At 52.3% G+C, this 27,856-nt stretch overlaps 2 protein-coding genes across 5 annotated transcripts in view; both read right to left on the bottom strand.

Moving 5' to 3' along the window:
* Positions 1-10,450, bottom strand: part of LOC120679121 (protein FORGETTER 1-like) — a 41,628-nt gene extending 31,178 nt beyond the window's left edge. For 2 of the 4 annotated variants that reach the window (XM_039960639.1, XM_039960637.1), the window contains exons 1-8: positions 9,828-10,450; positions 8,493-8,558; positions 8,194-8,367; positions 7,991-8,121; positions 7,804-7,880; positions 7,134-7,315; positions 6,926-7,003; positions 6,345-6,477 (exon numbers count right to left, since the gene is read on the bottom strand). In XM_039960639.1, the coding sequence (XP_039816573.1) occupies positions 6,345-6,477; positions 6,926-7,003; positions 7,134-7,315; positions 7,804-7,880; positions 7,991-8,121; positions 8,194-8,367; positions 8,493-8,558; positions 9,828-10,415 (1,429 nt within the window). In that variant the 5' untranslated portion in view covers positions 10,416-10,450. The remainder of the gene's footprint in view (positions 1-6,344; positions 6,478-6,925; positions 7,004-7,133; positions 7,316-7,803; positions 7,881-7,990; positions 8,122-8,193; positions 8,368-8,492; positions 8,559-9,827) is intronic. The other 2 variants (XM_039960638.1, XM_039960636.1) reach the window with 2 other exon arrangements.
* A 4,517-nt stretch (positions 10,451-14,967) lies between these two features.
* Positions 14,968-16,381, bottom strand: LOC120679119. Its single transcript, XM_039960635.1, has 4 exons — positions 16,118-16,381; positions 15,789-16,020; positions 15,630-15,686; positions 14,968-15,300 (listed from the first exon to the last, which is right to left on the bottom strand). The coding sequence occupies exons 2-4, from the start codon at positions 15,957-15,959 to the stop codon at positions 15,208-15,210; spliced, it is 321 nt and encodes a 106-aa protein (XP_039816569.1). The 5' UTR covers positions 15,960-16,020; positions 16,118-16,381; the 3' UTR covers positions 14,968-15,207.
* Between the last annotated feature and the right edge of the window lie 11,475 nt (positions 16,382-27,856).

The following is a 27,856-nucleotide window of genomic DNA, read 5'->3' as shown; positions in this document are numbered from 1 at the left end:
AGACGGCGTCGCGGCAAAAGCGGCGGACCAAGACGGCCAGGGCGAAGAAGAAGGCGAGAGTGGTGCAGTGGAAGAAGGAAGGCGAAGGGTGTAAAAGGGCCCTGTACTGTCACACCGGAGTAGCGAACGCCGGGAGGCCGAATCCTTTACAGTGAGGGCAGAAGAATCAAACTCGATGGAACAAGAATTGTCAGTTGTAAACTGACGAATGGAAAGAAGATTATGAACCATCTGAGGAGCAATAAGGATATTGGGAAGACGAAAAGATCCAGGAGCAGAACCCACGGCGGTGAAAGGAAGGCAAGACCTATCACCAACCATGATGGAAGAAAACAAGAGGGGTGTGGGGGTCGGACAGACGAGAGAATACCGACATGTGGGGTGGTGTGGAAGGAGGCACCCGAGTCGGCGATCCACTCGGTGCTGACCGGCTGCGTCTGCCCTGTGGCAAAGGAGGCGCTTGGGCGGCGGCCTGGAACAAAGGAGGGGCGTGATGGATAAGTCCTTGCTGTTGGTCTTTGTGGTCCCTTGTACCCCTGCAGCATCTTGTAGTCCTTAGCATCTTGGACTGCAGGCATCTCTTGTACCCCTGCAGCATCTTGGACTGCAAGACAGCAGTTAGTGTCCTCTCTAGGACAGCAGTTAGACTAGTGTTAGACTAGCATTATTGGCTTCATTTGCTGCCCAGCAGCCTGCTGTATATATATGTGGCCACCCCTCCCATTGGAAGGCATGGCATTGAGTGTGAATGAAGAAAAACCCAGAAAACTTCCCCAACTTGAGTGTCATCCTCTCAGCTCAATGAGAGTGAAAATTGAGCTTCTAACATCTGGCACCCGCCGAGGGTGGCGCCCGCGGAGATGCTCAGGGAGGCGCCGCTGACAGGCCCAAGGCGGCACGAGACGACGCCTGCCACAACTGTGGCAGGCCCGGCCACTGGGCCAGGGACTGCCCGCAGCGGAGCCGTGGGGGCCAAGCCCACTTCGCGGAGGCCCAGCCGGATGACGAGCCGGCTCTGTTCCTACTCCACGGGGACTTGGAGCCGCATCCGGCGGCACCGACTGTCACCGCTCTACTCCACCTCGATGAGCCGCGTGCCCGAGTTCTCCTCGGCAACGGATCCGACGACGACAGGGTCGATGGCTGGTACCTCGACTCCGGCGCCACGCACCACATGACCGGGTGGCGGGAGTTCTTCTCCGACCTGGACGTCGATGTAGGTGGCTCCGTCAGGTTCGGGGACTCCTCTGCCGTGGAGATCAAGGGCGTGGGCTCCGTGATCTTCACCGCCAAGTCCGGAGAGCACCGGATGCTCATCGGAGTCTACTACATCCCGGCGCTGCGGAACTCCATCATCAGCCTTGGGCAGCTTGATGAGAGCGGCTCCCGCGTGGTGATCGACAGCGGGGTCCTCCGCATCTGGGACCACCGTCGCCAGCTTCTCGCCAGGGTGGTTCGAGGGAAGAACCGCCTCTACATCCTCCATGTCGGGGTGGCCCAGCCTCTTTGTCTTGCAGCTCGCAGGGACGACGAGGCATGGCAGTGGCACGAGCGCTTTGGGCACCTCCACTTTGAGGCCCTGAAGCGGCTCGGCGCCAAGGAGATGGTGCGAGGCCTCCCGTGCCTCGACCACGTGGAGCAGCTCTGCGACGTCTGCGTGCTGACGAAGCAGAGGCGGCACTCCTTCCCCCAGCAGGCGAGCTTCCGAGCCAAGGAGCGGCTCGAGCTCGTACACGGGGACTTGTGTGGCCCGGTGACACCGGTCACACCAGGAGGACGGCGCTACTTCCTGCTGCTCGTCGACGACCTCTCCCACTTCATGTGGGTGATGATCCTCGGCAGCAAGGGAGAGGCTGCGGACGCCATCAGGCGTGCTCAGGCCGCTGCGGAGGCGGAGAGCGGCCGCAAGTTGCGCGTGCTGCGCACCGACAACGGCGGCGAGTTCACGGCGGCCAAGTTCGCGGAGTACTGCGCGGATGAGGGCATCCAGCGCCACTACTCCGCGCCATACAGCCCGCAGCAGAACGGCGTCGTCGAGCGGCGCAACCAGACGGTTGTGGGGATGGCCCGGGCCCTCCTCAAGCAGAGGGGGATGCCGGCTGTCTTCTGGGGAGAGGCGGTGGTGACGGCCGTCTACATCCTCAACCGCTCGCCCACCAAGGCACTTGACAGCATGACGCCGTATGAGGCTTGGCATGGGCGTAAGCCAGCGGTCTCCCACCTGCGGGTCTTCGGCTGCCTCGCGTTCGCCAAGGAGCTTGGCCACATCGGCAAGCTCGACGACAGGAGCACTCCGGGAGTGTTCATTGGCAACGCGGAGGGTTCGAAGGCCTACCGCGTGTGCGCACGGCGGGCGACGTTGTGTTAGACGAAGGGCGAGGATGGGCGTGGGACAAGGCGGTGGACGACGGCTTGGCTCCGGCGTACGACGACTTCACCGTCGAGTATGTCCACTTCGAGGGAGTTGGGGGAGTAGGCAGCTCTTCTTCGCCGAGCGTGCCTACCCCGGTCCCCGAGCCTCCACCGACTCTGGCGCCCGACACACCGGCGGCACCACGCTCTTCAGCTGCGACTCTGGCTGCGCCGAGTTCCTCGGCTGCACCACCACAGCCGGCGACGCCGCGCACTCCAGCACCGACAGCCACTCCTCCGGGCACGCCTACTCCAGCACCTGCTCACAGCCCGGTGGAGTTTGCTACTCCGCTCTCTCACGACGAGGAGCGCATCGACGCGTACCACGACGGTGAGCCACTGCGGTACCGTACGATGGAGGACCTTCTCGACGATCAGCCGGTGCCGGGACTGGTGCCTCACGACCTGGAGGCGCAGTTGCACCTCGCGTGCGATGACGGCGAGCCTCGGTCTTTTGCAGAGGCCGAGGGACACACGGCATGGCGTGCCGCGATGCAGTCGGAGATGGACGCGGTTGAGAAGAACCGCACTTGGGAGCTTGCTGATCTCCCTCGCGGTCACCGCGCGATCACACTTTAGTGGGTGTTCAAGCTGAAGAGGGATGAGGCCGGCACCGTCGTCAAGCACAAGGCTCGCCTGGTGGCACGAGGTTTCGTGCAGCAGGAGGGAGTCGACTTCGACGATGCCTTCGCTCCCGTGGCACAGATGGAGTCCGTGCGACTCCTCCTTGCGCTAGCTGCTCAGGAGGGCTGGCGTGTCCATCACATGGACGTCAAGTCGGCGTTTCTCAACGGTGACTTGAAGGAGGAGGTCTACGTGCACCAGCCGCCGGGGTTTGCGATCCCCGGCAAGGAGGGTAAGGTGCTACGTCTGCGCAAGGCCCTCTATGGCTTGCGGCAGGCCCCGAGGGCGTGGAACGCCAAGCTGGACTCCACGCTCAAGGGGATGGGCTTCGAGCAAAGCCCGCACGAGGCGGCCATCTACCGGCGGGGCAAAGGAGGCAATGCCCTGCTGGTGGGTGTCTACGTCGACGACTTGGTGATCACCGGCACCAAGGATGCGGAGGTGGCGGTGTTCAAGGAGGAGATGAAGGCCACCTTCCAGATGAGCAACCTGGGGCCTCTCTCCTTCTACCTGGGGATTGAGGTGCACCAGGACGACTCCGGTATCACACTTCGACAGACCGCCTACGCCAAGCGCGTCGTCGAGCTCGCTGGGCTCACCGACTGCAACCCAGCTCTCACTCCGATGGAGGAGGCTGAAGCTGAGCCGTGACAGCACGTCGAAGGAGGTGGACGCTACTCAGTACCGGCGTCTTGTGGGGAGCCTCCTCTACCTCGCCCACACACGGCCGGACTTGGCGTTCTCCGTCGGCTACGTCAGTCGGTTCATGCAGCGACCGACGACGGAGCACCAGCAGGCCGTGAAGAGGATCATCCGCTATGTTGCGGGGACTCTCGACCACGGTCTCCACTACCCGAGGTGCCCTGGGGCGGCACACTTCGTCGGGTACAGCGATAGCGACCACGCCGGCGACATCGACACCAGCAAGAGTACGAGCAGGATCCTCTTCTTCCTCGGCGAGTGCCTCGTTAGCTGGCAGTCGGTCAAGCAGCAGGTGGTGGCCTTGTCCAGCTGCGAGGCCGAGTACATAGCGGCCTCCACCGCGTCGACTCAGGCGCTCTGGCTCGCTCGACTGCTTGGTGATCTACTCGGCAGAGACACTGGAGCAGTGGAGCTCAGGGTGGACAGCAAGTCCGCTCTGGCCTTGGCGAAGAACCCTGTTTTCCACGAACGGAGCAAGCACATCCGGGTGAGATATCACTTCATCCGAGGCTGCTTGGAGGAAGGAAGCATCAAGGCGAGCTACATCAACACCAAGGATCAGCTTGCGAATCTGCTCACCAAGCCCCTTGGGAGGATCAAGTTCCTTGAGCTTTGCTCCAGGACTGGGATGGTCCAATCTTCCCACAAGACGACGCACAAGACTTAGGGGGAGAATGATGGATAAGTCCTTGCTGTTGGTCTTTGTGGTCCCTTGTACCCCTGCAGCATCTTGTAGTCCTTAGCATCTTGGACTGCAGGCATCTCTTGTACCCCTGCAGCATCTTGGACTGCAGGACAGCAGTTAGTGTCCTCTCTAGGACAGCAGTTAGTGTCCTCTCTAGGACAGCAGTTAGACTAGTGTTAGATAGCATTATTGGCTTCATTTGCTGCCCAGCAGCCTGCTGTATATATATGTGGCCACCCCTCCCATTGGAAGTCATGGCATTGTGAGTGTGAATGAAGAAAAACCCAGAAAACTTCCCCAACTTGAGTGTCATCCTCTCAGCTCAATGAGAGTGAAAATTGAGCTTCTAACAGGGCGGCCCCCACGCCCGGGAACAGAGGAGCGGCGGCAGAGGCCGTGGATCCAGCACCAGGGGGCAACGACACGCCGTGAGCAGAGGCGGCGGCGGCGGCCCAGGGTGCGGCGGCGGCAGGCCAGGGAGCGGAGGCCCACGGGGAAGGTGGCCCTGGCGGCGGTGGCGTGTCCTGGGGCCACGGCCGCGCCGCGGGGGGGCATCCCAAGCGCAGGCCAAGGAAGGAAGGAGGGAGTAGCAGCGCCGTGGGCGGCCTAGGCGGCGGCCGCGGCCCTGGCGGCGGCGAGCGGCTGCTGCAGCAGTCCCATGGCCCCGACGGCCCCCACGCCAGTCGCTGTAGGGGCGGTGGGGGAGGCTGCATCAGCGCTCGAACGGGCCGGTGGCGTGGCCTGGGCAGCCCGGGCGGCGGCGGCAGGCAACACGGCGACGGCAGTCGCGGCGCGTGCGATGTCTGCGGCACCCACGACGGCCACAGGAGGTAGTGGCGGCCCATGGGGAGGTGTGGAAGATGGGCCACCTCTTCCTGGGCCGGGACCCAACGTGCCGCTGCCCCCTGGCCCATCCTCCAACAGCCTGGGAACAGCCCCCTCCGCGCCCTCATACGCGCAGGGCGGAGTCCAGAGGCGTAGGGCAGAGGAGCGGTCGGCGTTCACGGGCGCGGCGGCGACCAAGGGCGCGGCGATGGCAACCTCGGCGGCGCGAGGAGCAGAGGAAGAGGGCAGGAGCTTGGTGGGAACGGTCGGGGCGGGCCGGGGTCCAGAACCCTGGGCGGCGGCGGCGGCGCCCCCCGCACCCGCACCCGCGGCCATGGCGGCAGCTGCGGCGGCGGCGGCGGCGCCCGCGCCAGCTACCAGGGCCGCAGCGGCGGCGGCGTCAGCGCCCGCGCCGCCCGCGCCCAGGGCGGCTGCGGCTGCAGCGCTCGCCCCGTTCGCGCCCCCCGCCACCAGGCCGGGCGGATCCGCGCCCAGGGAGGCGCGTCCGGCATCCGTCTGTGGGTGGGGCGGCGCGTCGAGCTCCGTGAGGGCGACAGCGGCGGGGGCCCAGGGGGCGGCGGGCCAAGAAGCCGGCGGCCAGGCGCACGGAACAGAGGAGGAGATGGCGCCGGGAGCAGAGGAGAGGGGAGGGAAGGAGGAGAAAGGGGGCGGCGGCGCCGGCTGCCGGCCGGCCATGGCGCCGGCGGCGGCGGCGGCTACAGTAGCCGCACCCAGGAAACCCTAACTGATACCATGTAAGAGAGAGGATGGGAGAGAATAATAGCTTGTATTACTCCAAACCCTAGAATGGTGGGATATATAGATCCTACACATGGGCCTCTAGATGGGCCTCTATACATGGGCTCAATATACTCCAACACATTCGAGTAAAGAAAATGCAGATAAAGCACCAGTTAATTTCCATTTACGGGTTTGGAAGGAATTTGATAGAAAAGCTCAGCATCATCAAATAGTAAATGATGTTAGAATGAATAGCTCAATGATCATTTGTTTGTGAGTTCAGATAAGAAATATGAAAGGGAGAAAGTATGCACAAAGAAAACAAAAGAAAAGGAATAGAAGAATTAACACAAACCTAGAAATTGGTGAAAATTCTCAAATGATGTTCCATCTCCCCAGAGACCAAGCCGAATCATGTAACCTAAATTTCGAGGCTCAGATGCACCAGTTGCTGAGCAATAAATAACCCGGGCTTGAGGTAACATTTCCTGTGATGTTAGGTGCCATCAGTATTATCAATATATCATCAGAAAAGTAAACTAACAATAAAATACTAAGTACTCTGACAACCTGACACTAATACGGCCACCCCTAGAAAGTAAAGGATCTTTACTACAACAAAAAAAGCCCCACTGATAAGACCACACATACTGTTCAAAGTAACAAAATGCATGGTAATACCAGAGTTACCATGCTGCGCTGCCAGCTCAATCACAAATTCTCGGACATATTTCGATGGCAGTACAATTTGAATTTATGGTTTCAAACATATATTTTAGCAGACAATAATTTATACATAAAATGTTTGTTTTTAAAATCCATACAGCTCACATTCAAGAAATTGGACAGGAAGGCCACAGCAGCAGAACATGTTTCATGCTGATCATAAGGGCAAACAGCACAAGGAAACATCACCAAACAGGAATGTGCATGCACCTGAATCTCAAGAACAGCTTTACCAGTGCGGGTGGGCTGGCTCCCTGCCTCAGGAATCAGATTTTTGGCTTTGTGGCACTGCAGGAGAGATTGTTTCAGCACTTCAACTTAATGCACATTATGTTTGAATAAATAAAGTGATGTTTTCTAGAAGATGCTGAATTCATTCAATCAGTTATTTCCCTTTTGTTGGTTGTGCCTTATGTACCTCATCAAACACCAGAAGACCATCAAACTCAGATCCACACCACTGTACCAACTGCTGCAAACGGGAAAGGCCTTTTTCAGAGGATGCTATCAAGCTGCTATAAGTTACAAAAACAACTCCATCTTTGATCCCAATGGCCTCAGAGTCTATCATAGAATATGGAAGCTTATTTAAAGCATGCACTGCAGAACAAGTATATGATGTCAATCGTAAATATCAGAAAAAGACATGAAATAGACAAATGACATATATGCCTGGTAAAGGTTTAATGTTCTTCATTTCAACTCAATTGTTAGAATTAAGACAGGCCATTTAATCAATGAATTCTATTAAGTGTTTAACAATTTTTTCTAGTCTTTTTTTTCTCATGGAGACTGACATGAAGACATTCGAAAAATGGAAAATAAGAATGCTTCCATACTGTTGACTATCAGTTGATACTTATATTTGTTATAATACTTTTCTTTCATATATCCACCTCTTATAATGTTCTACATAAGTGGCATTACATGTCACTATATGCTTTCATAGAAGTTTTCAACAATGACAAAGTGCAGATGCATCCTGCCTCCCAATTCCATTTATTTGCATAAGATGGCCTCACTTAATGTGAGTTGTAATTCCATTTTGCTCATAACTCAAAGAAACTGGTGTATTTGTAGGTCTGCACCTTCCACACACTTTGCACCAACATCATCCAGATCTCTACGAGCATCATATTTCAGGTCCGAACCAATTGATATCCATCTGAATAATTTATCCATCGTTAAAAAAACAAAGAAGGAACATATAATGCAAGTACAAGCAAAAAATTGGATAGGTGGTTACGGAATTTCTTTTCTTGCAGAAGTTCTTACAAAGCCTTATGCCTTCCCTGTTGCCAATTTTCCCAGATCAATCCAGCAATGGTACGGCCTTTACCAACGCCAGCTCCATCACCAATGAAGAAACCTGCTCTGGCACCAGTCGGGAGATGATGAAGATGCCTCTGCCATACAAGACTGACATGAGATGCAATGTATGTATAAAAGGAATGTCAGATAATGAAAAGGTAACTGACCTGACTAGCATACACTAATGTTTCGATTTGTAAGCAAGATAATGCATTGATTTTATCCAATTCTTCCATGATAGTCAACTTGTGAGTAGGTTCAGGAGGTTGAACCGCTGATAAGGATGATGTTTCTACTATGGGGTCAGGATGAGGAAGACCAAGAGAGAACTTGGAAGGCCTCTGGAAATAGAATATGCATATGTAAATTTCTCAATGCAACAATAAAAGTGAAACAGAAAAGGATCTAGGAAGTCCAAAATTGCTCTCCTTTTTCTCATCAAATTTATTAAAACATAAACCCTTACGTAATCAATGAAAGTTTCCCCAAAAGTACCACCTTCATCTTCGTCACGCTCAACATCAACTGCAAGCTGCATGAAATCAATTCAATTCTTATACAGTTATAAAGCCAGAAGCCCAGAACCATATCAAGAAGCCATTGGTAGATATGACGACCGTTGATAGGATGATATGCACTGTTTAACGCTTCAGTACTTCCATGCATCATTCAGCAACTAAGCTTGATTGAATACAGATAAGAAAAAGTGGGAGCAAAGGGCAAACTTCATAGTTAGCGCATGCATAAGATAACTACACCAATCTGTATGCTTAGTACACATGACTACTGTATCAATTCAAACTGCTAGTCAAAGTTCCAGATGACTTAAGACAGACAAAAAAAATTAATTAATTTTCCACAAGGTGCTTCCACAAAATAAGCTATTTCAAAATTATTAAGATTTAAATTAGACCTGTTTGGATGATGCAGTTTTAGGGGGGAAAATGGTAAGAAGAAACTGTAGTTTTAGTCTTTAGAAACCAACAGTGTGCTAAACCATGGTTTAGAAAAAAGAGGTCATGAGTGAAGTTTGTAAACCTCCAAAAAAAATACAGTTTTTAACAATGTCATGGTTTCCAAAACTCTAAGGTTTGTTGATTCCCAACACCTCATAGGTTTTCAAAACCAAAGAATTTTGCAAAACCATAGTATTTTTCTTGGACCCCAAAAGTACTCTGCATCCAAACAGTTGCCCTTGGTATCCCTCTTAAGACTCTAGAAGAAGTGGATGAGCTTCACACGATACTGTGAGATCACATGACAGCACTTTACAACCAATGACAGATAAATGCTCTGGTTTCTTGAGCAACCAGAAGTTCAGTTTCTAGTCTTACAGAGAAGTCAGGGTCACAAAGGGACCAAACCAACCAGCCCCACAAAAACATGACAAACCAAATAACAGGCAATCATATTTAATTGTTGCACCCACAGACAACAGGAAAAACAAAAGAAATGCAGGTCTTCTCGTGTGCAAGTTTAAACTTGTGGAGACTTGCAGTGCTCACAAGCCCTGAAGATGTGTTCCTCAGGGCAACTATCTGTTAGGCTCGCGAGGATTTTGGAAATCTGAAGCTCCAAGCATTACCAGAATAAGGGCATCAGCATCCAGACATGCATGTGACAGATTTCTCATATGACATGCAGCACAGCTAAAAAACAAGAAGCTAGTTGACCTAAAATCAAGTCAACAGACACCACAATTTTGACCTTAATCATACCAGATATCACAGCAAGTGCGACTAGTGATACAGTAGCCTAACTGACAGCATACCAATAACGATGAACAGGCAGAGCCACTCACCTCATTGATCTCCTCAGGTGGCCCAGCAGGCGGAAACATTGGCACCATGGGTACCTGGAGGTGCGGCGGTATCATGGGCAGGAAGGGCATGTGCGGCATCAGCACCGGCGGCGGTGGTGGCATCGGGGGCGGGATGAAGCCCGGGCTGGCGGAGGCGAGGAAATGGCGGAGCTTGGACATGTCGACGGCGAGGTCGACGCCACACTGCGGGCACCGGAAGCGGGCAAGGCCGTGGGGCACGTTGAGGACGGCCTTGCAGCGCGCGCAGGGGAGCTGGATCTTGGTGGGGTCCACGCCCTGCGCCCGGGGAGCGGAGCGGCTGCCCGGAGGTGGCGGAGGGGGCGCCGGCACCGGCGGAGGCGGCGGCAGCGAATGGGGAGGCGGCGGGGTCGGGCCCGAGGGCGGCGGGGTCGGGGAGGCCTTGGGCGGGGAGGGCGGCATGAGCTCCGGCGGGAGGCGCTGCGCCATGCGGCACTTGGGGCAGATGAACTCGGTCATGCCAGGTGCCACGGCGAGGACGCCGCGGCAGCCGGCGCAGCGCACCTGGACGGCGGCCGCCGGGGCGGGGGAGGCGCCGCGGCCGGCCATCGCGGAGGTGGGGCCGAGGGTTTCGGCCGTCGGCGTGGGGGAGGGAGAGGAGGGTTTCCGCCAGGGGGCGTTTGTGGGGGGTGGGGGCAAAGACTGGGTTTTTACTGGGGTTCTGGCGTTTCGGCGATCGGAGAAAATGCTTGGAATTGAATTTCATTCTAATAATTATAATTTAAATATTAATTTAGTAAACTAATATAATTATATATAGAATATATTCGTATAATATTATTGGCCATATAAGCGAGATATTTATGTGCTATATTTCTACTATAGAGGAGTAAATTAAAAAGTATGCTATAAATTACGGAATAGAAACATAGCTTGATGTTTTAATAGTGTCTGGAATCAATTTCAATTAGGCATTCTATGAATTTAGGATAGAGCTTATATCTAAATTTTGAAAAGTGATAGGGTGTCGAATCTAAGCCAAATAACCTAGATTATTAAGTATATTTCAATTCCTTCAAAATGAGAGACCCAAACAGCCTTTACATTCAGCATTAACACTAAATCATCAATCAGTGGATTTGAGAATTAGAGGAATTCGTGTGTGTGTGTGTGTGTTGGGGGGTGTCACGTGTCACTCTTCTTGTTACGTTCTGCTGTTACATTTGTATCAACAATAGAATTTTTTTACGTTTTCATTGCTACACCCCCTTGACCCAACATATGGCCAGACTTGTCGATCGAGCCCAATCACTCTCAGGAAACAGTGAACAAATGATTAAGTAGCGAGGGCATTAGAGAGGACCGTGCGAATAAAGACGGAATAAAGAGTGGATTATGCAGTATGAGCCCGTTTCGCTCCGCTTCGACGGCATCGGCTTCGACTTCAGCTACTGTATCAGTGTGTGATAGCTTGGTAGCCTGTCAGCGTGTGGTCTAACGCGAAAACAGTTAAATGCTTCGGATTGTGATTAGTAACTTCTCGACAGAATAAAGCAGACCACCCCGGTGTGTTTCCATTGTGGGGAAGTTGTGATCAGTTATACAGATGTACAACTTCCTTAGATTCAGCAACTCCTCGAGAGCCATTAAATTTGTAAGACTGGGTATAATCCATGGATTATGTTGCATTGAGGTCTAAACCGGTATATATTGGGCTACATGACTTGGAGGGCAAGCCTCTTCATAGTGTAGAGTCCCGATACAATTTTAACCTACCTATTATAGAGATATCCCAAATATACTCTAATCTTCCCCCACAGTCATAGCAGGATCTACAGATGGTGAGACTACAAATGAAGCTGAAGATAGGAACTGACATTCCCTGCAGACATAACGTAGGGGTAGTACGAGTGATGTGAGTGGAGAAAACCCGGTGAAGCCTCATGCGGATGACAGCTCTTTGTGGCGATGTCGAGGAAGCCGAGACGAGAGCTTGTAGTCATGGTTGAGGATGTCGTACATAGGGTAGCCGTGGCGACGTTGCTGTCGAGGTTGCCGAAGATGAGGGAGTCGCACGTGAAGCCGCGGGCGCACCATGGTGCGCGCCAGAGGTGGTGGCACATAAGAGAAAGTGTCGTAGACGGAGACAGTGACGTGTTAAGGCAGTTGTCGAGGAGGAAGATCGATGTCGAGGATGAGGTCAAGGCCGCGCGTGGCGACACATGCACCGGATTTGCCAGACCCGAGAACACGTCGAGGATGAAAGCACACACCAATGTTACCAATACCGGACGTGCAAGGTAGAGGGCGCAACCAGACACGCCATTGCCTGTGGGAACAACAGAGAAGGCCTCCACAGCAATCGCAAGTGCAGAAGAACGACGGGGCAAAAGATGTCGATGCAGCCTGCTTGCCGGAGTAGAGGAAGTAGTCGGGGAAGAGATTTCATCCTATAGAGGTATCCCAAATATACTCTAATAAAATTATCGACTGACTGCTTGCTTGGATCAAAGCAATCCATAGCATGAAGAGATTCCATCTAGCTGATTCCATCAGGACAAGCTATGCTCACAGAAACCTTCAAATATGACAAAGCAGGCAAATGAACAATATCATGTGGAAGATGGGACAACTGTCCATCTATAACCAATGTCTCTAGATGATGTAGCCCACAAATTTGTATAGGCAGTTGCATCCTCGACCTATGGTAGCTCTTCACATATACAGTACCTCAGTTGAGATAATTTCTCAATTGGAGTGAGGTCCAAACCTCAACCTTACAAACTAACAGAACTCCGAGAAACTTCAGCTCCAATGCAGCAATGAGGCAACCCAAAAATAAACACCAAACAAAAATGTGGTCTTGAAGCGCAGCAAGTGCTCCTTCGCCGAACGAAGTGTGGCCTACCTCGGCCAAATCATATCTGCGGCGGGAGTGGCCATGGACCCGTCCAAGATTGAGGTCGTGCAGTCATGGCCACAGCCATGCTCCGTCAAAGTGCTCCGTGGGTTTCTCGGACTCACATGCTACTACCGCTGCTTCATCAGCAACTATGGTGCCATTGACGCACCATTGACGGCGCTACTCAAGAAGGAGGCGTTTGTCTAGTCTCCTCAAGCCACTGAAGACTTCACCAAGCTCAAGGCAGCCCTCACCTACGGCCCCACCCTCCAACTGCCGGACTTCACCACGGACTTCATCGCGATTGCGACGCTTTCAGCTACGGGTTCGGCGTGGTTCTGCACCACGGCGGCGGACCGGTCGCGTTCTTCAGCCGAGCGGTGGCACCCCATCACACCAAGCTTGCGGTGTATGAGCGGGAGCTCATAGGACTGGTCAAGACGGTCCACCATTGGCGCCCCTACCTCTGGGCGTGCTCCTTCACCATCCGCACCGACCACTTCGCCCTCAAGTACTTGCTCGACCAAGGTGGAGTTCAACCGAGCAAGCAGAACGCGGTTGCTGACGCGCTGTCACGCCGCGACGAGGACAAGGAGGATGTCGTGGTGCGCGCCATCTCCATGCCGGAGCTGGACCTGTTCACTGACCTCCGCCGGGAGTCGGCCACACTCAAAGATGCCATCACCAAGCTCCAGGAGATCGAGCGGGGCGAGGCGGGTGCGGCCTGGTCATTGGTGGACGGCTTCATCCTGCACAATGGCCGCATCTTCGTCCCGGCCACATCTGCGCTCTGGCCACAGATCATGGCGATAGCCCATGGCGCGGGGCATGAGGGTGTCTAGAAGACCCTCCATCATTTACGCGCCTCATTTTACAACCCCCACGCCAACAGGGTGGTCTGCAACTTCGTTCTCTTGGCATGACATGCCAACGGAACAAGTCTGAACACCTTCACCCAGCGGGTTTGCTCCAACCTCTGTCTGTTCCATCGGCGGTGTGGCAGGACACTGCAATGGAATTCGTCGAGGGGTTTCCCAGGGTAGGCGGCAAGTCCGTCATACTCACGTTCGTCGACCGCCTCTCCAAGTACGCGCATTTCATCGCGCTTGAGCACCCATACTCGGCGACATCGGTGGCACGGGCGTTTTTTTTTACCAGATCGTGTGGTTTCACGGCATCCCCTGTTCCATCGTCAGCCACCATGACACCATCTTCACTAGCACCTTCTGGACGGAGCTCTTCTAGTTGGCCGGCGTCAAGCTGCACCTCAGTTCCGCGTTCCATCCAAGACTGATGGCTAGTTTGAGGTGACCAACCAGATCTTGGGGTATACCTACATTGCCTGGTGGGAGATCGTCCTAGGAGCTGGCTTCGGTGGCTGCCATGGATGGAGTTCCGCTACAACTTGTCCTACCAGACGACGCTGTGAGGCACACCGTTCGAGGTCGTCTACAACCGGCCCCCTCCAACCATGGCATCGTACCATCCATGCGTCACACGTGTCACAGCGTTGGACAAGCAACTCACAGAGCACAATGTCTTCCTGGCATAGATCCGCGAGCGGGTCCTCCACGCCCAGTATCACATGAAGCAGCACTACGACTCGGCACACCGGGACATCATCTTTCGCGCCAGGTGATTGGGCATGGCTTCGTCTCCACCACCGAACAGCCGCCGACATCACGTACTCCTCTACCGCCAAGCTAGCCCCTCGCTTCTATGGACCGTATCAAGTCCTGGAACACGTCGGTCCCTGTGGCCTATCGTCTTCAGCTGCCACCACTCACCAAGATCCACAATATCTTTCACGTGCTCTTCCTCAAGAAGTTCATCGGCGACGCGCAATTGGCCATGGTGCCCCTGCCTCCCATTGTCCATGGTTGAGTGGTGCCCATGCCAGCTACTATCAAGATGGCTCGAGTGGTTCGGGGCCATTGGGAGATTTGTGTTAGCTGGGTGGGCTGCACCCCAACCAACACTACTTGGGAGCAGCTCGAGGAGTTCAAGGAGACATATCCAGATTTTCAACTTGAAGACAAGCTGTTTTCCAAGGAGGGTGGAAATGTTGTGGATGCTTTCACGGGCATCCAATACTACCGCAAGAAATGGAAGCAACAGCCGTCAGCACCGAATCCTAGTGGCTAAGAGAGGTTTAGAGGTTCAGTTTGTTAGTCAGTCGGTTCGTCAATCGATAGGTAGATCCACTTAGTAGGAGTTTGTTGAATGGCCTCTGCTTTATAAAGAGGAGAGTATAGACTGTTTAGGTTTAAGCAAGGATTGATCTAGCCACTTAATCAGGTTGTTCAGAGCCTCCGCAAGGAGGGCGAGCACGCCTCCATCTACCTTGCCTCTGTCTTCTTCTACCTCCAATGTACCACAACAGTGACACAAGGTGTGATTTTATCAAGTTCTGCCTCATCAAGCTGCAGAGAGAGCCGGCGAGTCCTACACTGCTGTCTTCTGGTGATTGTCTCTAGGTTTTCTAGTCACCAATTGTTCCTAGTCACCAACATAATCTTCATCATCATCGTCGCTATCCTCGTCTGTTGTGGATTGGTACGCTCCTTCATGCTGCGAAGAGCCTGAGGCGTCCTGTAAAGCAAGGCGTGTGGATTACATCAGTGTTACGGTTTCACCAATTGCAAAAGATGCACGAATTCCTGATGCATCAGCAAGGATCCAAGAAAGAAGATTCGATTTCGCCAACACTATATTCAGCATTTATCTCAGGCTAGATCGATCTGGTGAGTGCAAATAATCATAGTGTAACAAAGAAAAGGAAGCTGATGTGCAGAACCTTGGTTCCACATTTCTAGCAGAACTCTTCTTTCGCACATGGGTACTGTACCAGTGGCCTTTCTATCTAGAAAATCTGCACTACCGACAAATGCAGCTGAGCAAAGAACCAATGTTCCATTTACCTGGTGTGACGTCCCATCCTCAGCCACTGGTTCAGCGGACAAAGGCCCTGGATTATGCTGCGGATGAACATGATAGTATGAAAATCTCAATCGTTGTTTGGATAAGGCATCATTTTTCTAGGGGAAAACAAGAAATCAATTTGGATCTCATGTGTGCACCTGAGGAGCTTCCGGTGTCACCATGCCGTGCAACCTTTGCTCCAAGGAATGAAACCTCTTCTCCCAAGCTTCATTTAATTGCTGTGCTTGATGAGGCATTTCCACGTAGAAGATACCACTGGATTTGGTAGGACAGTGATGAATACTTGATGTGAAAAAGTGGAGGGGCATACCTGGGAATGGGAAGTGCCTGGTAATTGGTAACGAGGTTGTGGTTGCTGAACTGGTGGTCCTGCACAAGCAAAACTGAATCAAACAGCAGGCTACATTTTCCTCAAAAACAAAACACTGTTGGAGAAATATCTAGATAGTTTGAGGTGGAGACAAACTTGAGACAACAGAAGGTGGATTTGCATTGGGCAAGGGGGTGGCAGTCAGCAATGGTGGCGAAGTAGTAGTGATGCCCTGGTTGGCAAGTGAACCTGTAGCCACTGCTCGTGCTCGGTACTGTGGGAAGCAGTCATCTTGAGATATATCATGATTAATGGAGACAGTTTGCAAGGTTTTGTCCAAGTCAGTTGAGTTTGCTTCCAACACCAGCTTTTGAGGCCTGGGGCACAATCTAGTGATCATTCTGTCAATATCTGCAGGATCAAATTGATGCTAACTGCTCAAGGAATGCTCCTACTGACCTAACAAAGTAGATGCTAACTGCTGTTGTCCTACTGACGGCAGCTGTCCTAGCAAACTGAAAATATGCTACAGGAATAGATGCTATGGTCCTTGCAAGGACCCTCTGCCTTATCCATCTAGCACAGACAAGACTTATCCATCATTCTCCCCCCCAAGTCTTGTATGTCGTCAAGGGTGAAGATTGGACCATCCCGATCCTGGAACAGAGCTCAAGGAATTTTATCCTCTCAAGGGGTTTGGTGAGTAGATCCACAAGCTGATCCTTGGTGTTGATGTAGCTTGCCCAGATGCTCCTATCCTCCAAGCAGAGTCGGATGAAGTGATACCTCATCCGGATGTGCTTGCTCCTCTCATGGAACACGAGATTCTTGACCAGCGCTAGAGCGGACTTGCGGTCCACCCTGACCTCTACTGCTCTAGTGTCTCTGCCGAGGAGATCACCAAACAGTCGAGCGAGCCAGAGCGCCTGAGTCGACGCGGTGGATGTAACACCCTAGGATTAATTTCTGGTGCTAATCATGGGTTTAGTCGCTAATTAGGGTTAATCAAGGTCATTAGTGCTAATCAAGTGCACAATGTATTACATTCAACCGAGTTAGAGCACATTTTTCTCCTTAATCCAAGCTCCGAATCAACTTTCACCCAAAACCAAAGTTGTAGATCATCTCGTCCTCTACAACTTCTATTTTGGCCAAATTTCAAGTGCCAATATGAAATTTGGAGATTTGGATGGTCAAAATCTGTTCAAAATCGTTGACCGTGGTCACTGTGCTGTGCGCCGCCCATACCGGCGACTGTGGCCGGCGGCGAGCTCCTCCACGCGTCAGCCATCGCGCTTGAACTCGCGCGGGCTCGAGCTTATCTCCTCCCGGCACCCAACTCCGTTTTCCCCTCCTTCTTCTCCTTCGTTCTCGAGCTCGTGCCGAGCCGAGCCCGAGCAACGCCGCCGCCGGCGTTCGTGCCGGCCAAACCTCGCTGCCCTTCTCGATTCCCCGCACCCCGACCCTCCAAAACCCTGATACCCCTCACCCTGCACCTCCACAACTACTTCCCGAGCCCGATTTCGCCATTCCCCGGCCGGAATCGAGCCCGCCATCGCCGACCGCCATTAACCCTAACCCGAGCTCCGCCCCCCTCTCGTCGACGTCCATCCTCCGCCCTTCCTCGTGCCGATTAAAGGTAGCAGTGAGTTTCTTCGTGCCCTAATCCACGTTCCCGACCTCTTTTTCCTCGGGTTCATGCGCCATCCTCACTGGGAACACGGTTGTTGACACTCCTTAGCGCCCCAATTTATGTACCGTAAGCGCACAGATCGTGGTAGCTTTTCCCTTAGAGTACTCCCCCAAGGTTTATCAATCCGTGGATCAACAAAGAACTACCTAAGGTTTTCCATCTAATCTAACGGATCTATCCTAACATGAAGCATGAATTGCACATATAGAGTAAACTTTTAATAGATATGAGTGTTGTGTAAATGTTGATCTCATCCATGAACATAGGCGTAACCATAGCAAAACCAAAGACATGACTAGACCTATCGTCATCTAGTTGTAGTTCAAGGTAACGAGCAAATAAATCATGCATCTCAATCAATAGCATCCTTAAATCAAAACCTCCAATCCAACCCCTCGGGAACCCCCCTACTCAGGCCACGCCCTGTCACGATGCTCCCTTTGGACAAAAGCACCCCGAAGCACGCTAGACGTGTCGAACCCCCTTGGGTAGATCCGGTATGAACTTCTAGCCACCATAGCTACAGGAACACTCCATGCAAACTATCTCGAGAATAGATCTAGGAATAAGCACACCCAAGGCAAGAACGAAATCAAAAAGGAGAGACATGATCGCTAATAGATTCGGAAGACATGATTATCATTACTCACATAATAGATGTGTTTGGATCATCACCGCCGTGTGCACACCATCGATGAATCCAACTAGCTCATGAACTCCGCCATGGCACAACCACGCAGGGAGGCCATGGAGGCTAGGGGTGGCCTAAGCCATCTCCTAGACAACTTCGAAGACTTACGGCGGCCGTCGTCTCCCTCCGGTCTTAGCCCTAGGTTTTCGTCGAGTTTTGGGTGGATGGATGCCGCGAGTTGAATAAGGTGCAAGCTATTTCTGAGCCGAGGAAGCCACCGGTCGAAGGGGAGGCCGAACCACCTCGGAAACAGGCTAGGCCGGCCGGCTCATGGGCCTAGGCCGGCCGGCCTACCCTCTTTCGGGCCCGCCTCGGTCTCATCTTTCGCGTATAGACTCCTCGCATCTTCTAGAGTTTATGTCCTTCACGATTGCACCCCTTTGGACGTCGTTATCTTGGAGATATCTTCGAGGAACGGATAGGATAGCGAATCCTTCCTTAAATCTTCATTTGCTTTGCTTAATCCCGAAGTATCTTGATCTCATCTTCGTGGGCTTGGTCCTTTGGGCTCTCTTGGAGGATGGATGTGCATGAATGTACATTGAATCAACATGGGCTTTGGTCCTTCCTTTGGGCTTTGGCCTTCGTCTTTCTTCGTGTTAGCGCTCGATCACGGGCCTTGTCATTTCATGCTCCAAAATAGGCCAAAAACCTGCAAAAACGAAGTTCCTCCAAAATATATGTGCAAATGTGAAAATGACCAATAATTAGGCCGGGGTTAGGACAGTTAGTTATTTTGATATTAAATTCATACCATTATCAAGGATAAACAAGGGATAAATTGGGTACTTATGGAGCGCCAACAACGGTTCGCCGCCGTGCGCCGCCGCTTGCCGCCGCTCGCTCGTCGCCCCACGCTCTGGGCCGAGCTCTTGCGCCACGGCTGCGCGCATGGAGGCCGCCTAACCCTGCTGGACCCTCCCCGCCCTTCCTTTGCCGCCACCCTGAGCCTCGCCAGCGGGAACGCTACCGCCGGCAGGCCGTGCGCGCGTGCTCTGTTCAGGGGGGGGGGGGTCGAGCGCCGCTCGTGATGCCGGACCGGTTATACCGGTGTGGTGAACCGGTTGCACCGGTTCACTGCTATTTTTCTGCATGTTGATCTTCCAAAATTCATAGATAATTCTAGAAAAATCCTAAAATGGCAAAACCAATTTCTTCAGCTTCCTAATTTCATGCTCTATCTGATAGAACCATGAAATGGTTAGTTTAGTCAATGTTGCTAGATGGTTTTGCTTGCACTTGTTTGCTAGTAGATAAACCCTAGGACACATCCTTTTTAACCTTAGAACTGAACCTGAATTGTTCAAGGTGTCCTCCAGTCTTCTTGGTGGAGACACTTCAGGCTAAAATAAAACTTGGAATCGAACCCCATCTCAGTATATCACCGTCCAGTTAAATCATAGTTGAGGTGGCTGGTCATTAGTTTATCCGTGCATCCTTTTATGAGTATTGCATTGCATTGCATCACACTGCATATTTGCATAAGTCTCATGCATAGCATCATTCTTTTCTATAGACGTTGAACCCGAAGTAGCGTACGAGCTGGTTGCTGAGCCGGTCCAGGAGCTTCCCGCAGGAGACCAGCAGCCAGGAGAAGCCGTTGAGCCAGCTCTAGAAGAAAGCATTAACCCCGCTGACCTGCAAGGCAAGCCCCGGAGCATATCCCTTATTTTAAGTACTCCATGTTTTACTTAAAGTATTGTGCATTTACGTTCAAAGAGTTGATTGGAACCATAGATGCATAATCTTGGATACCCAGTGTCTTTACTAGTTCAGTTTATCGCTAGCACTGCTATGCTAAGTAAACCCGGTAGAAGACGAGTGATTTCCTGTCACCCGCGAGATATAGGGTTGCTACTTCTATAAGAGAAGTGAGAAATAGTGCTGTAAAAATGATATGGAGACCGGGCGGAGGAAAAGTGGAACCTGATTATGGAATAAAGGAAAATTGAGTCTCCGCCCGTGTCGATTGAGGACCGTACCGTTGCTGGCCGTGCTGACCAAGTTTGAACAGTACTAACCACATGCTGGAAGTAGGAGGTAGTCGAAACCAGTAAGCTGATTACCTAATTGCAACGAAATCTGACTCTCCATCTGCTACACTGGCGTGGTGCGAGGGCGGATGATGTAGTCACCCACGGGGCACCGGGTGTTCGCACGTGTGGGACTCATCATCCGAGTGTTTGCGGCCGTGCGTCAGATTTCGAGGTAATTATGGGAACAGTTGCTCGGTGTGACTCGACGGGGTTGCACTTGGCGTGTGAGTTAGGTCCACCTTGCAAGGTTAAATCGGATCGATTCGCCGTGACTCGCGGTTATGAGAACCTTGGTCACTTCGTCGCATCGTAGTAAAGAAGTGGAATGAGACTGGAATGGAAAGGTTGAGCTGTTTGTTACTAAAGATTAATATGATTAACCATGTATGCTCTAGAGAACTAGGCAAACCTAGTGTATAGCTTTCAACTCAATTGGAGCTAAAATATTGAAAGTAAGGATCCAATACTAGTGGCTTTTTAGCAAAAGAACTACAGAGCCAAAAAGACTTACATGTTTAGGAGTCGGCTAAGTATATACCAATAGTCGGGTAAGCCTTGCTGAGTATTAGAATACTCAAGCTTGTTGTTGTAATATATTTTAGCAGGATGTGTTCCGGAGGACTTCGAGGAGATCTGCGCCTCGTGGATCGGTCAACCACTTCCTCCGGGTTCCGTCTTCTCCATGAAGTTCGGGCAGGTGAGCCTCACATCAGTGGGCAAGATGTGAAGCTCGTCTTCTGTCGTCGATGTTATCTATCGTATTATATTTTGAAGCTTGTTTTAAACTCTAAATTACTTTCCGCTGCATTTGAACTCTGAGGTTTGAATTGTAAAACTGGTAACACTTATTGTAAATTAAGTTGGTACTTCTATTTTAAACTCTGGTTGTAAATGAATTTGAACACTTTTGTTGCTTGTAATCCTCTGTGCTCGTCTTTTGGCGAGAGTTCCAGTGTAATCGATCCTGGTTACAACAGGCAGTCTGAGTGTACTGGTTTAGTACAGTAATTCTGGATTAAGTTTAAGTGTTAATTACTGCACTTGATTGGTATTATTTGGACTGTTCTGTGACAGCTGGCATCAGAGCTAATTGCACTGGGGGGTGATTATTGGCGTACTTAACTACGTTAAGTAAACTTTGTTTTGCAAAATTTCGGGTTTCCAAAAAGTTGACGTTAGATGCGCTAAGGAATAGAGTAGATAGTTCGTATGCCCTAATTATGTTCTATAAGTTAGGTGGCATCTAATTATCTATTTTATTCCAGCACTTCCAGCATTTACTTCTCATTAAACCTTATTTTTGTGCAGAACTACTATTCTATAACGACGCACCTACGCTGAGGTAGAAATGTGAGTATTCTGGTAGTCCTTAGAATAGCCCACGTGTTTCATACGTGCCCGTGTCCCGTATGATGAGCATACGAGGAGGTGATAAGGCTCCATTCAAACGAGCCTGTCGCTATCTGCTGCCTGATATGGAGTACGGACTTCCCATCGTGTGATTGTGATCACGACCATCTCGTAAGGCAATGTTACGAGGTGAAGACTTGTTATGTAGTTGGTCATAACCGTGTACCTTGGGACACGTGTACCCTTGGGTGTCCCGTAAGGCGATTTGTACGGGAAGTGAATATGTTGCTTCAGTAACGTATGCAGCGCTGCCCATTCAGCGTTGAACGTTTGGGTGCCATCTCTATAGTGGACGGTAATGTATGGGTGAATATGTGGGCAACTGCATATGCGTTATCCGTGTGGTGTAGGACACATGGGGGCCGTTCGTGTGTGCTGGCACGAAGGGTCCAGAAATGGATATATTATCTCTCTATATATCTTGTATCTGGATTGTCTGCAGGAATACTAACCATGTTACTCGCGTTATGAAATCCTTGATCATAGGGACGACTAGTATATATATACTAGGTGATACCCCGCGCGTTGCTGCGGAATTTCTTAAATAAAATTTTAACGTGAAATTTGAAAGTAGAAAAATTAAGATGCTTGCATGGCAACATTCACAAAAAATCGGTGGACGGTGATGTGGCATTTGATATAATGGGTTCCTATATGATGCAGATAATTTACATGTTAAGAGAAATAGAATTAATGACTTTAGTAGGTGTCATCTATATAGGCTATATAGATGATATGAATTTTACTTGCATATTATTTTTTATCAGGATCCAGCAGAAATCGATAAACTAATAGAATAAACATCAATAGAATATTTGATCACATTATAGAAGAATAGGTGCTCAAAAAATAGAGTATGTATATGACTTTACATTAAAGATTAAAAGTATTGAAAAAATAGAATATGCCTATGACTTTACGTTAATAGATTAAAGATTAAGAGTATTGCACATAGTAGAGATGATATGGACATTTTTTTGTTTATTGAATCTCATAAAAATCGATAAGCTAATAGAAGAAACACCAATAGAATATTTGATCATGTTATAGAAGAATATATAATGAAAAAATAGCGTATGTATATGACTTTACTTTAGTTAATTAAAGATTAAAAGTATTGCATATTGTAGAGATGACATGGACATTTTTTGTAATTAATAAAGTAGTTGAATGTTAGTGGGACACTTAGTGGAGAATGATGTGGACACCTTGCATGAAGAGAGAAATAGTTAGTGGGTGTCATCTATATAGAATATATAGATAGGGAGAGTACATAATTGTGCCGCTAAATCCTTTCGTATACCATAGTGGTACTTGTTTGGGTGAGAAACGAATAGCGCGAGCATGCATTCTGGCATCTTTAAAAATTTATTGCATATCTGGGCGGTTTAGTAATTTATCTTATCCGCAGTTATGTATGTTTCTTATTAAGGTTTATCACTCTTTTATCAATAACTGTGGCTTATGTTAGCGTTACTTGTCCCTACATATGGTTGACTTCACGCACGTGGTGGTGGATGCTGAGGGCTGGGCACACTCCAATGCCCTCCACACCGGCCATTTTCCTCGTCTACTGTGGGAGATGCTGAAGCCAATACCGAGCCCCCACAGTACACAGGACATGAGTCTAGCCTGCTGGGTACAGCGCGCTGCCACATGATAGTCAAGATTCCACCTTGCCCATCTCTTCTGGATTGGGAGTCCTGGCAGTTTACAGTGTTTGGCAGGAAGCTAGCCGACTCGTGGGAGATTGCGGCTAGAAAGGCCATTGAGGAGTTCACGGAGAAGCATCCAGCCGAGATAGTGGATACTCCCTACAGTGTTATCCCTCTGAGAGATGAGACCACTCAGGCTTGGACAGAGCGGGTGAACCGCAATCTGAACTACATGATGCCGGACTACAATGCCAGGACAGCTCTCTCGTTTCGTTACTCCACAGCTTTGGCTCACATGTATGAGCAGCTTCGTGAGGAGAATGTGGAGTGCTGAAGCCAGGCCCGTGAAGCTCATATTCGTCAGAAGAACATGAATGATACTACAGATAGAATTAGAGCTTTAAAGGCTAAGTCTCATGTGAGGAAGAAGAGGATCCCACTTGTGCTCTTGCTGGTGTCGATGTTGCCGGCATGGTCGCTGTCGCTGTACCAGATGACGCACGCCTCCCATGGGCACCTCGGGTAGTGGAGGCCGTGGTCAAGAGTCCCCACAATGTAGCAGACGATCCTCTTCACAGCCTGCTGGTGCTCCGCCTTCGGTCGCTGCATGAACTGACAAAAATAGTCGACGGAGAACGCCAAGTCCGGCCATGTGTAGGCGAGGTAGCGAAGGCTCCCCACAAGATGCCGGTACTGGGTAGCATCCACCTCCTCCGCGGTGCTGTCACGGCTCAGCTTCAGCCTCTCCTCCATCAGAGTGAGGGCTGGGTTACAGTCGGTGAGCCCGGGTAGCTCACGACGCGCTTGGCGTAGGCGGTCTATCGAAGTGTGATCCTGGAGTCGTCCTGGTGCACCTCGATCCCCAGGTAGAAGGAGAGAGGCCCCAGGTCACTCACTTGGAAGGTGGCCTTCGTCTTTTCCTTGAACGCTGCACCTCCGCATCCTTGGTACCGGTGCTCACCAAGTCGTTGACGTAGACACCCACCAGCAGGGCATTTCCTCCATTGCCCCGCCGGTAGATGGCCGCCTCGTGCGGGCTTTGCTCGAAGCCCATCCCCTTGAGCATGGAGTCCAGCTTGGTGTTCCATGCCCTCGGGGCTTGCCGCAAGCCATATAGGACCTTGCGCAGGCGTAGCACCTTGTCCTCCTTGCCGGGGATCGCAAACCCCGGTGGCTGGTGCACGTAGACCTCCTCCTTCAAGTCGCCTTTAAGGATCTCTGACTTGACCTCCATGTGGTGGATGCGCCAGCCCTCCTAGGCAGCCAGCGCAAGGAGGAGTCGCACAAACTCCATCCATGCTAAGGGGGCAAAGGCATCATCAAAGTCGAACCCCTCTTGTTGCACGAAACCTCGTGCCACCAAGCGAGCCTTGTGATTGACGATTGCTCCGGCTTCATCCCTCTTCGGCTTGAACACCCACTTAAGGGTGATCGTGCGGTGACCACGAGGGAGATCAGCAAGCTCCCAAGTGCGGTTCTTCTCGACCGCGTCCATCTCTGACTGCATCACGGCGCACCATGCCGCGTGTCCCTCGGCCTCTACAAAGGACTGGGGCTTACCGTCGTCGCATGCGAGGTCCAGCTCCGCCTCCAGGTTGTGAGGCACCAGTCCCAGCACTGGCTGTTTGCCGAGAAGATCCTCCATGGTACGGTACCACAGTGGCTCGCCGTCGTGGTACACGTCAAGGCGCTCCTCATTGTGGGAGAGCGGGGTGACGAACTACACTGTGTTGTGCTCGACACGGGCGGGTGCTGGAGTAGACATGCCCGGTGGAGTAGACGTGCCTAGGGGAGTAGGCGTGCCCGGCGGTGTAGCTGTCGGTGCTGATGTACATAGTGGCACCGTCAGTGAGGAACTCGCTGCAGCCGGTGTCACAGCTGGGGAGCATGGTGCAGCTAGAGTAGCATGTGCTAGAGTCGGTGAAGGGTCAGAGACTAGGGTAGGCACGCTTGGCAAAGAAGAGCTGCCCACTTCCCCAGCTACCTCGAAGTGGATGTACTCGACAGTGAAGTCATCGTATGTCGGAGCTGAGCCATCGTCCAATGCCTTGCCCCGCGCCCATCCTCGCCCTTCGTCAAACAAAATGTCACGTGTCATACGCACATGTTGTGCTTTCGGGTCGAGAATGCGGTTGGCCTTCGAGCCCTCCGTGTAGCCGATGAACACTCCCGGGGTGCTCCTATCGTCGAGCTTGCCAATGTGGCCAAGCTCCTTGGCAAACATGAGGCAGCCGAAGACCCGCAGGTGGGAGACCGCCGGCTTGCGCCCAAGCCAATCCTCATACGGCGTCATGCCGTCGAGCGCCTTGGTGGGCGAGCAGTTGAGGATGTAGATGGCCGTAACCACCGCCTCTCCCCAGTACACAGTCGGCACCCCCCCTTTGCTTGAGGAGGGCCCGAGCCATCCCCACAACGATCTGGTTGCACCGCTCGATGATGCCGTTCTGCTGCGGGCTGTACGGTGCAGAGTAGTGATGCTAGAAGCCCTCATCCATGCAGTTCGCCGCGAACTCAGCCACTGTGAAGTCGCCGCCATTGTGGTGCGTAGCACGCGCAACTTGCGGCTGCTCTCTGCCTCCACAGCAGCCTGAGCGCGCCTGATGGTGTCCGCTGCCTCTCCCTTGCGGCCGAGGATCATTACCCATATGTAGCGGGAGAGGTTGTCGACGAGCAGCAGGAAGTAGTGCCATCCTCCTGGTGTGGCCGGTGTCACCGGCCCACACAAGTCCCCGTGTATGAGCTCTAGCTGCTCCCTGGCTTGGAAGCTTGCCTGCTGGGGGAAAGGGTGCCGGCCTCTACTTTGTCAGCACGCAGACGTCGCAGAGCTGCTCCACGTGGTCAAGGCACGGGAGGCCTTGCACCATCTCCTTGGCGCCGAGCCGCTTCAGGGCCTCAAAGTGGAGGTGCCCAAAGCGCTCGTGCCACTGCCATGCCTCGTCGTCCCTGCGAGCTGCAAGACAAAGAGGCTGGGCCACCCCGACATGGAGGATGTAGAGGCGGTTCTTCCCTCGAACCACCCTGGCGAGAAGCTGGCGACGGTGGTCCCAGATGCGGAGGACCCCGCTGTCGATCACCACGCACGAGCCGCTCTCATCAAGCTGCCCAAGGCTGATGATGGAGTTCCGCAGCGCCGGGATGTAGTAGACTCTGGTGAGCATCTGGTGCTTTCTGAACTTGGCGGTGAAGATGACGAAGCCCACGCCCTTGATCTCCACGGCGAAGGAGTACCCGAACCTGACGGAGCCACGTACGTCGGTGTCTAGGTCGGAGAAGAACTCCCGCCACCCAGTCATGTGGTGCGTGGCGCCGGAGTCGAGGTACCAGCTGTCAATCCTATCATCGTTGTAGCTATTGTCGAGGAGAACTCTGGCATGCGGCTCGTCGAGGTGGAGTAGAACGATGGCGGGCGGTGCCGCTAGGTGCAACTCCATGTCCCTGTGGAGCAGGAACAGAGCCGGCTCATCATCTGACTGGGCCTCTGCGACGTGGGCTTGGCATCCACGCCTCCGCTACGGGCAGTCCTTGGCCCAGTGGCCGGGTCTGCCACAGTTGTGGCAAGCGTCGTCTCGTGCTGCTTTGGACTTGTTGGCGGCGCCGCCCTGAGAACCTCCGCGGCACCACCCTTGCCGCGCCCTCGTGCTCCGGTCTGGGTACCTCCGCGACCCTTGCGCAGCTTGCCGCGCTTGCGGCCACTAGTCGAGGAAGAGGGCTCCCTCTTCTTCTAGTCACCTTGCCGGGCCTCCCACTGCTCGTGAGTAAAGTGGAGCTTGCCATTGATGGATATACCTCCTGAGAGAGGCTGTGGCTCGTCGCTATCGACGACCTTGAGGCGACCTATCGCCTCCTCGATCGACATGGTGGAAAGGTCCAGCAGAGACTTAATCGAATGAGCGGTCTGCTTGTACTTCTCAGGGACGCAGCGGAAGAGCTTCTCGACAGCTCTCTCATCATTGTAGACCTCGTCGTCGAACAGCACCAACTTCTGCAATAGAGTGTTAAGACGGAGAGCAAAGTCATCGACGTATTCACCTGGCTTGAAGGCCATGTTCTCCCACTCCTTGCGAAGAGCCTGCAGCCTGGACTTGCGGGCACGGTCACTGCCGATGCGTGCCGCAGCGATGGCGTCCCAAGCCTTCTTGGCAGTCTCCTTCTGGGAAATCGAGAACTGCATCTCAGGAGGGACTGCAGCAATGAGCACATCTAGCACCCGGTGATCTTCGTCGTAGTCGAAGTCGTCGTACTGGACAACATCCCACATGTGTCACACTTGGAGCCTCACCCTCATCACCGCAGTCACTCGACGTAGTTGGTCTTGGTGAAGTCGGCCACCCACCGCCGGGACCAGCGTCCCTTACTAGGTGGTAGCCACGACGCCGGTCTGGGGAGGAGGAGTCGCGCTGCCTGTGAAGG

The sequence above is a fragment of the Panicum virgatum genome, chromosome 6N, assembly GCF_016808335.1.
Source record: "Panicum virgatum strain AP13 chromosome 6N, P.virgatum_v5, whole genome shotgun sequence".
NCBI lineage: Eukaryota > Viridiplantae > Streptophyta > Magnoliopsida > Poales > Poaceae > Panicum > Panicum virgatum.
The sequence above is the reverse complement of the archived record's forward strand: the minus strand, read 5'-3'. Positions and strand labels throughout refer to the sequence as shown.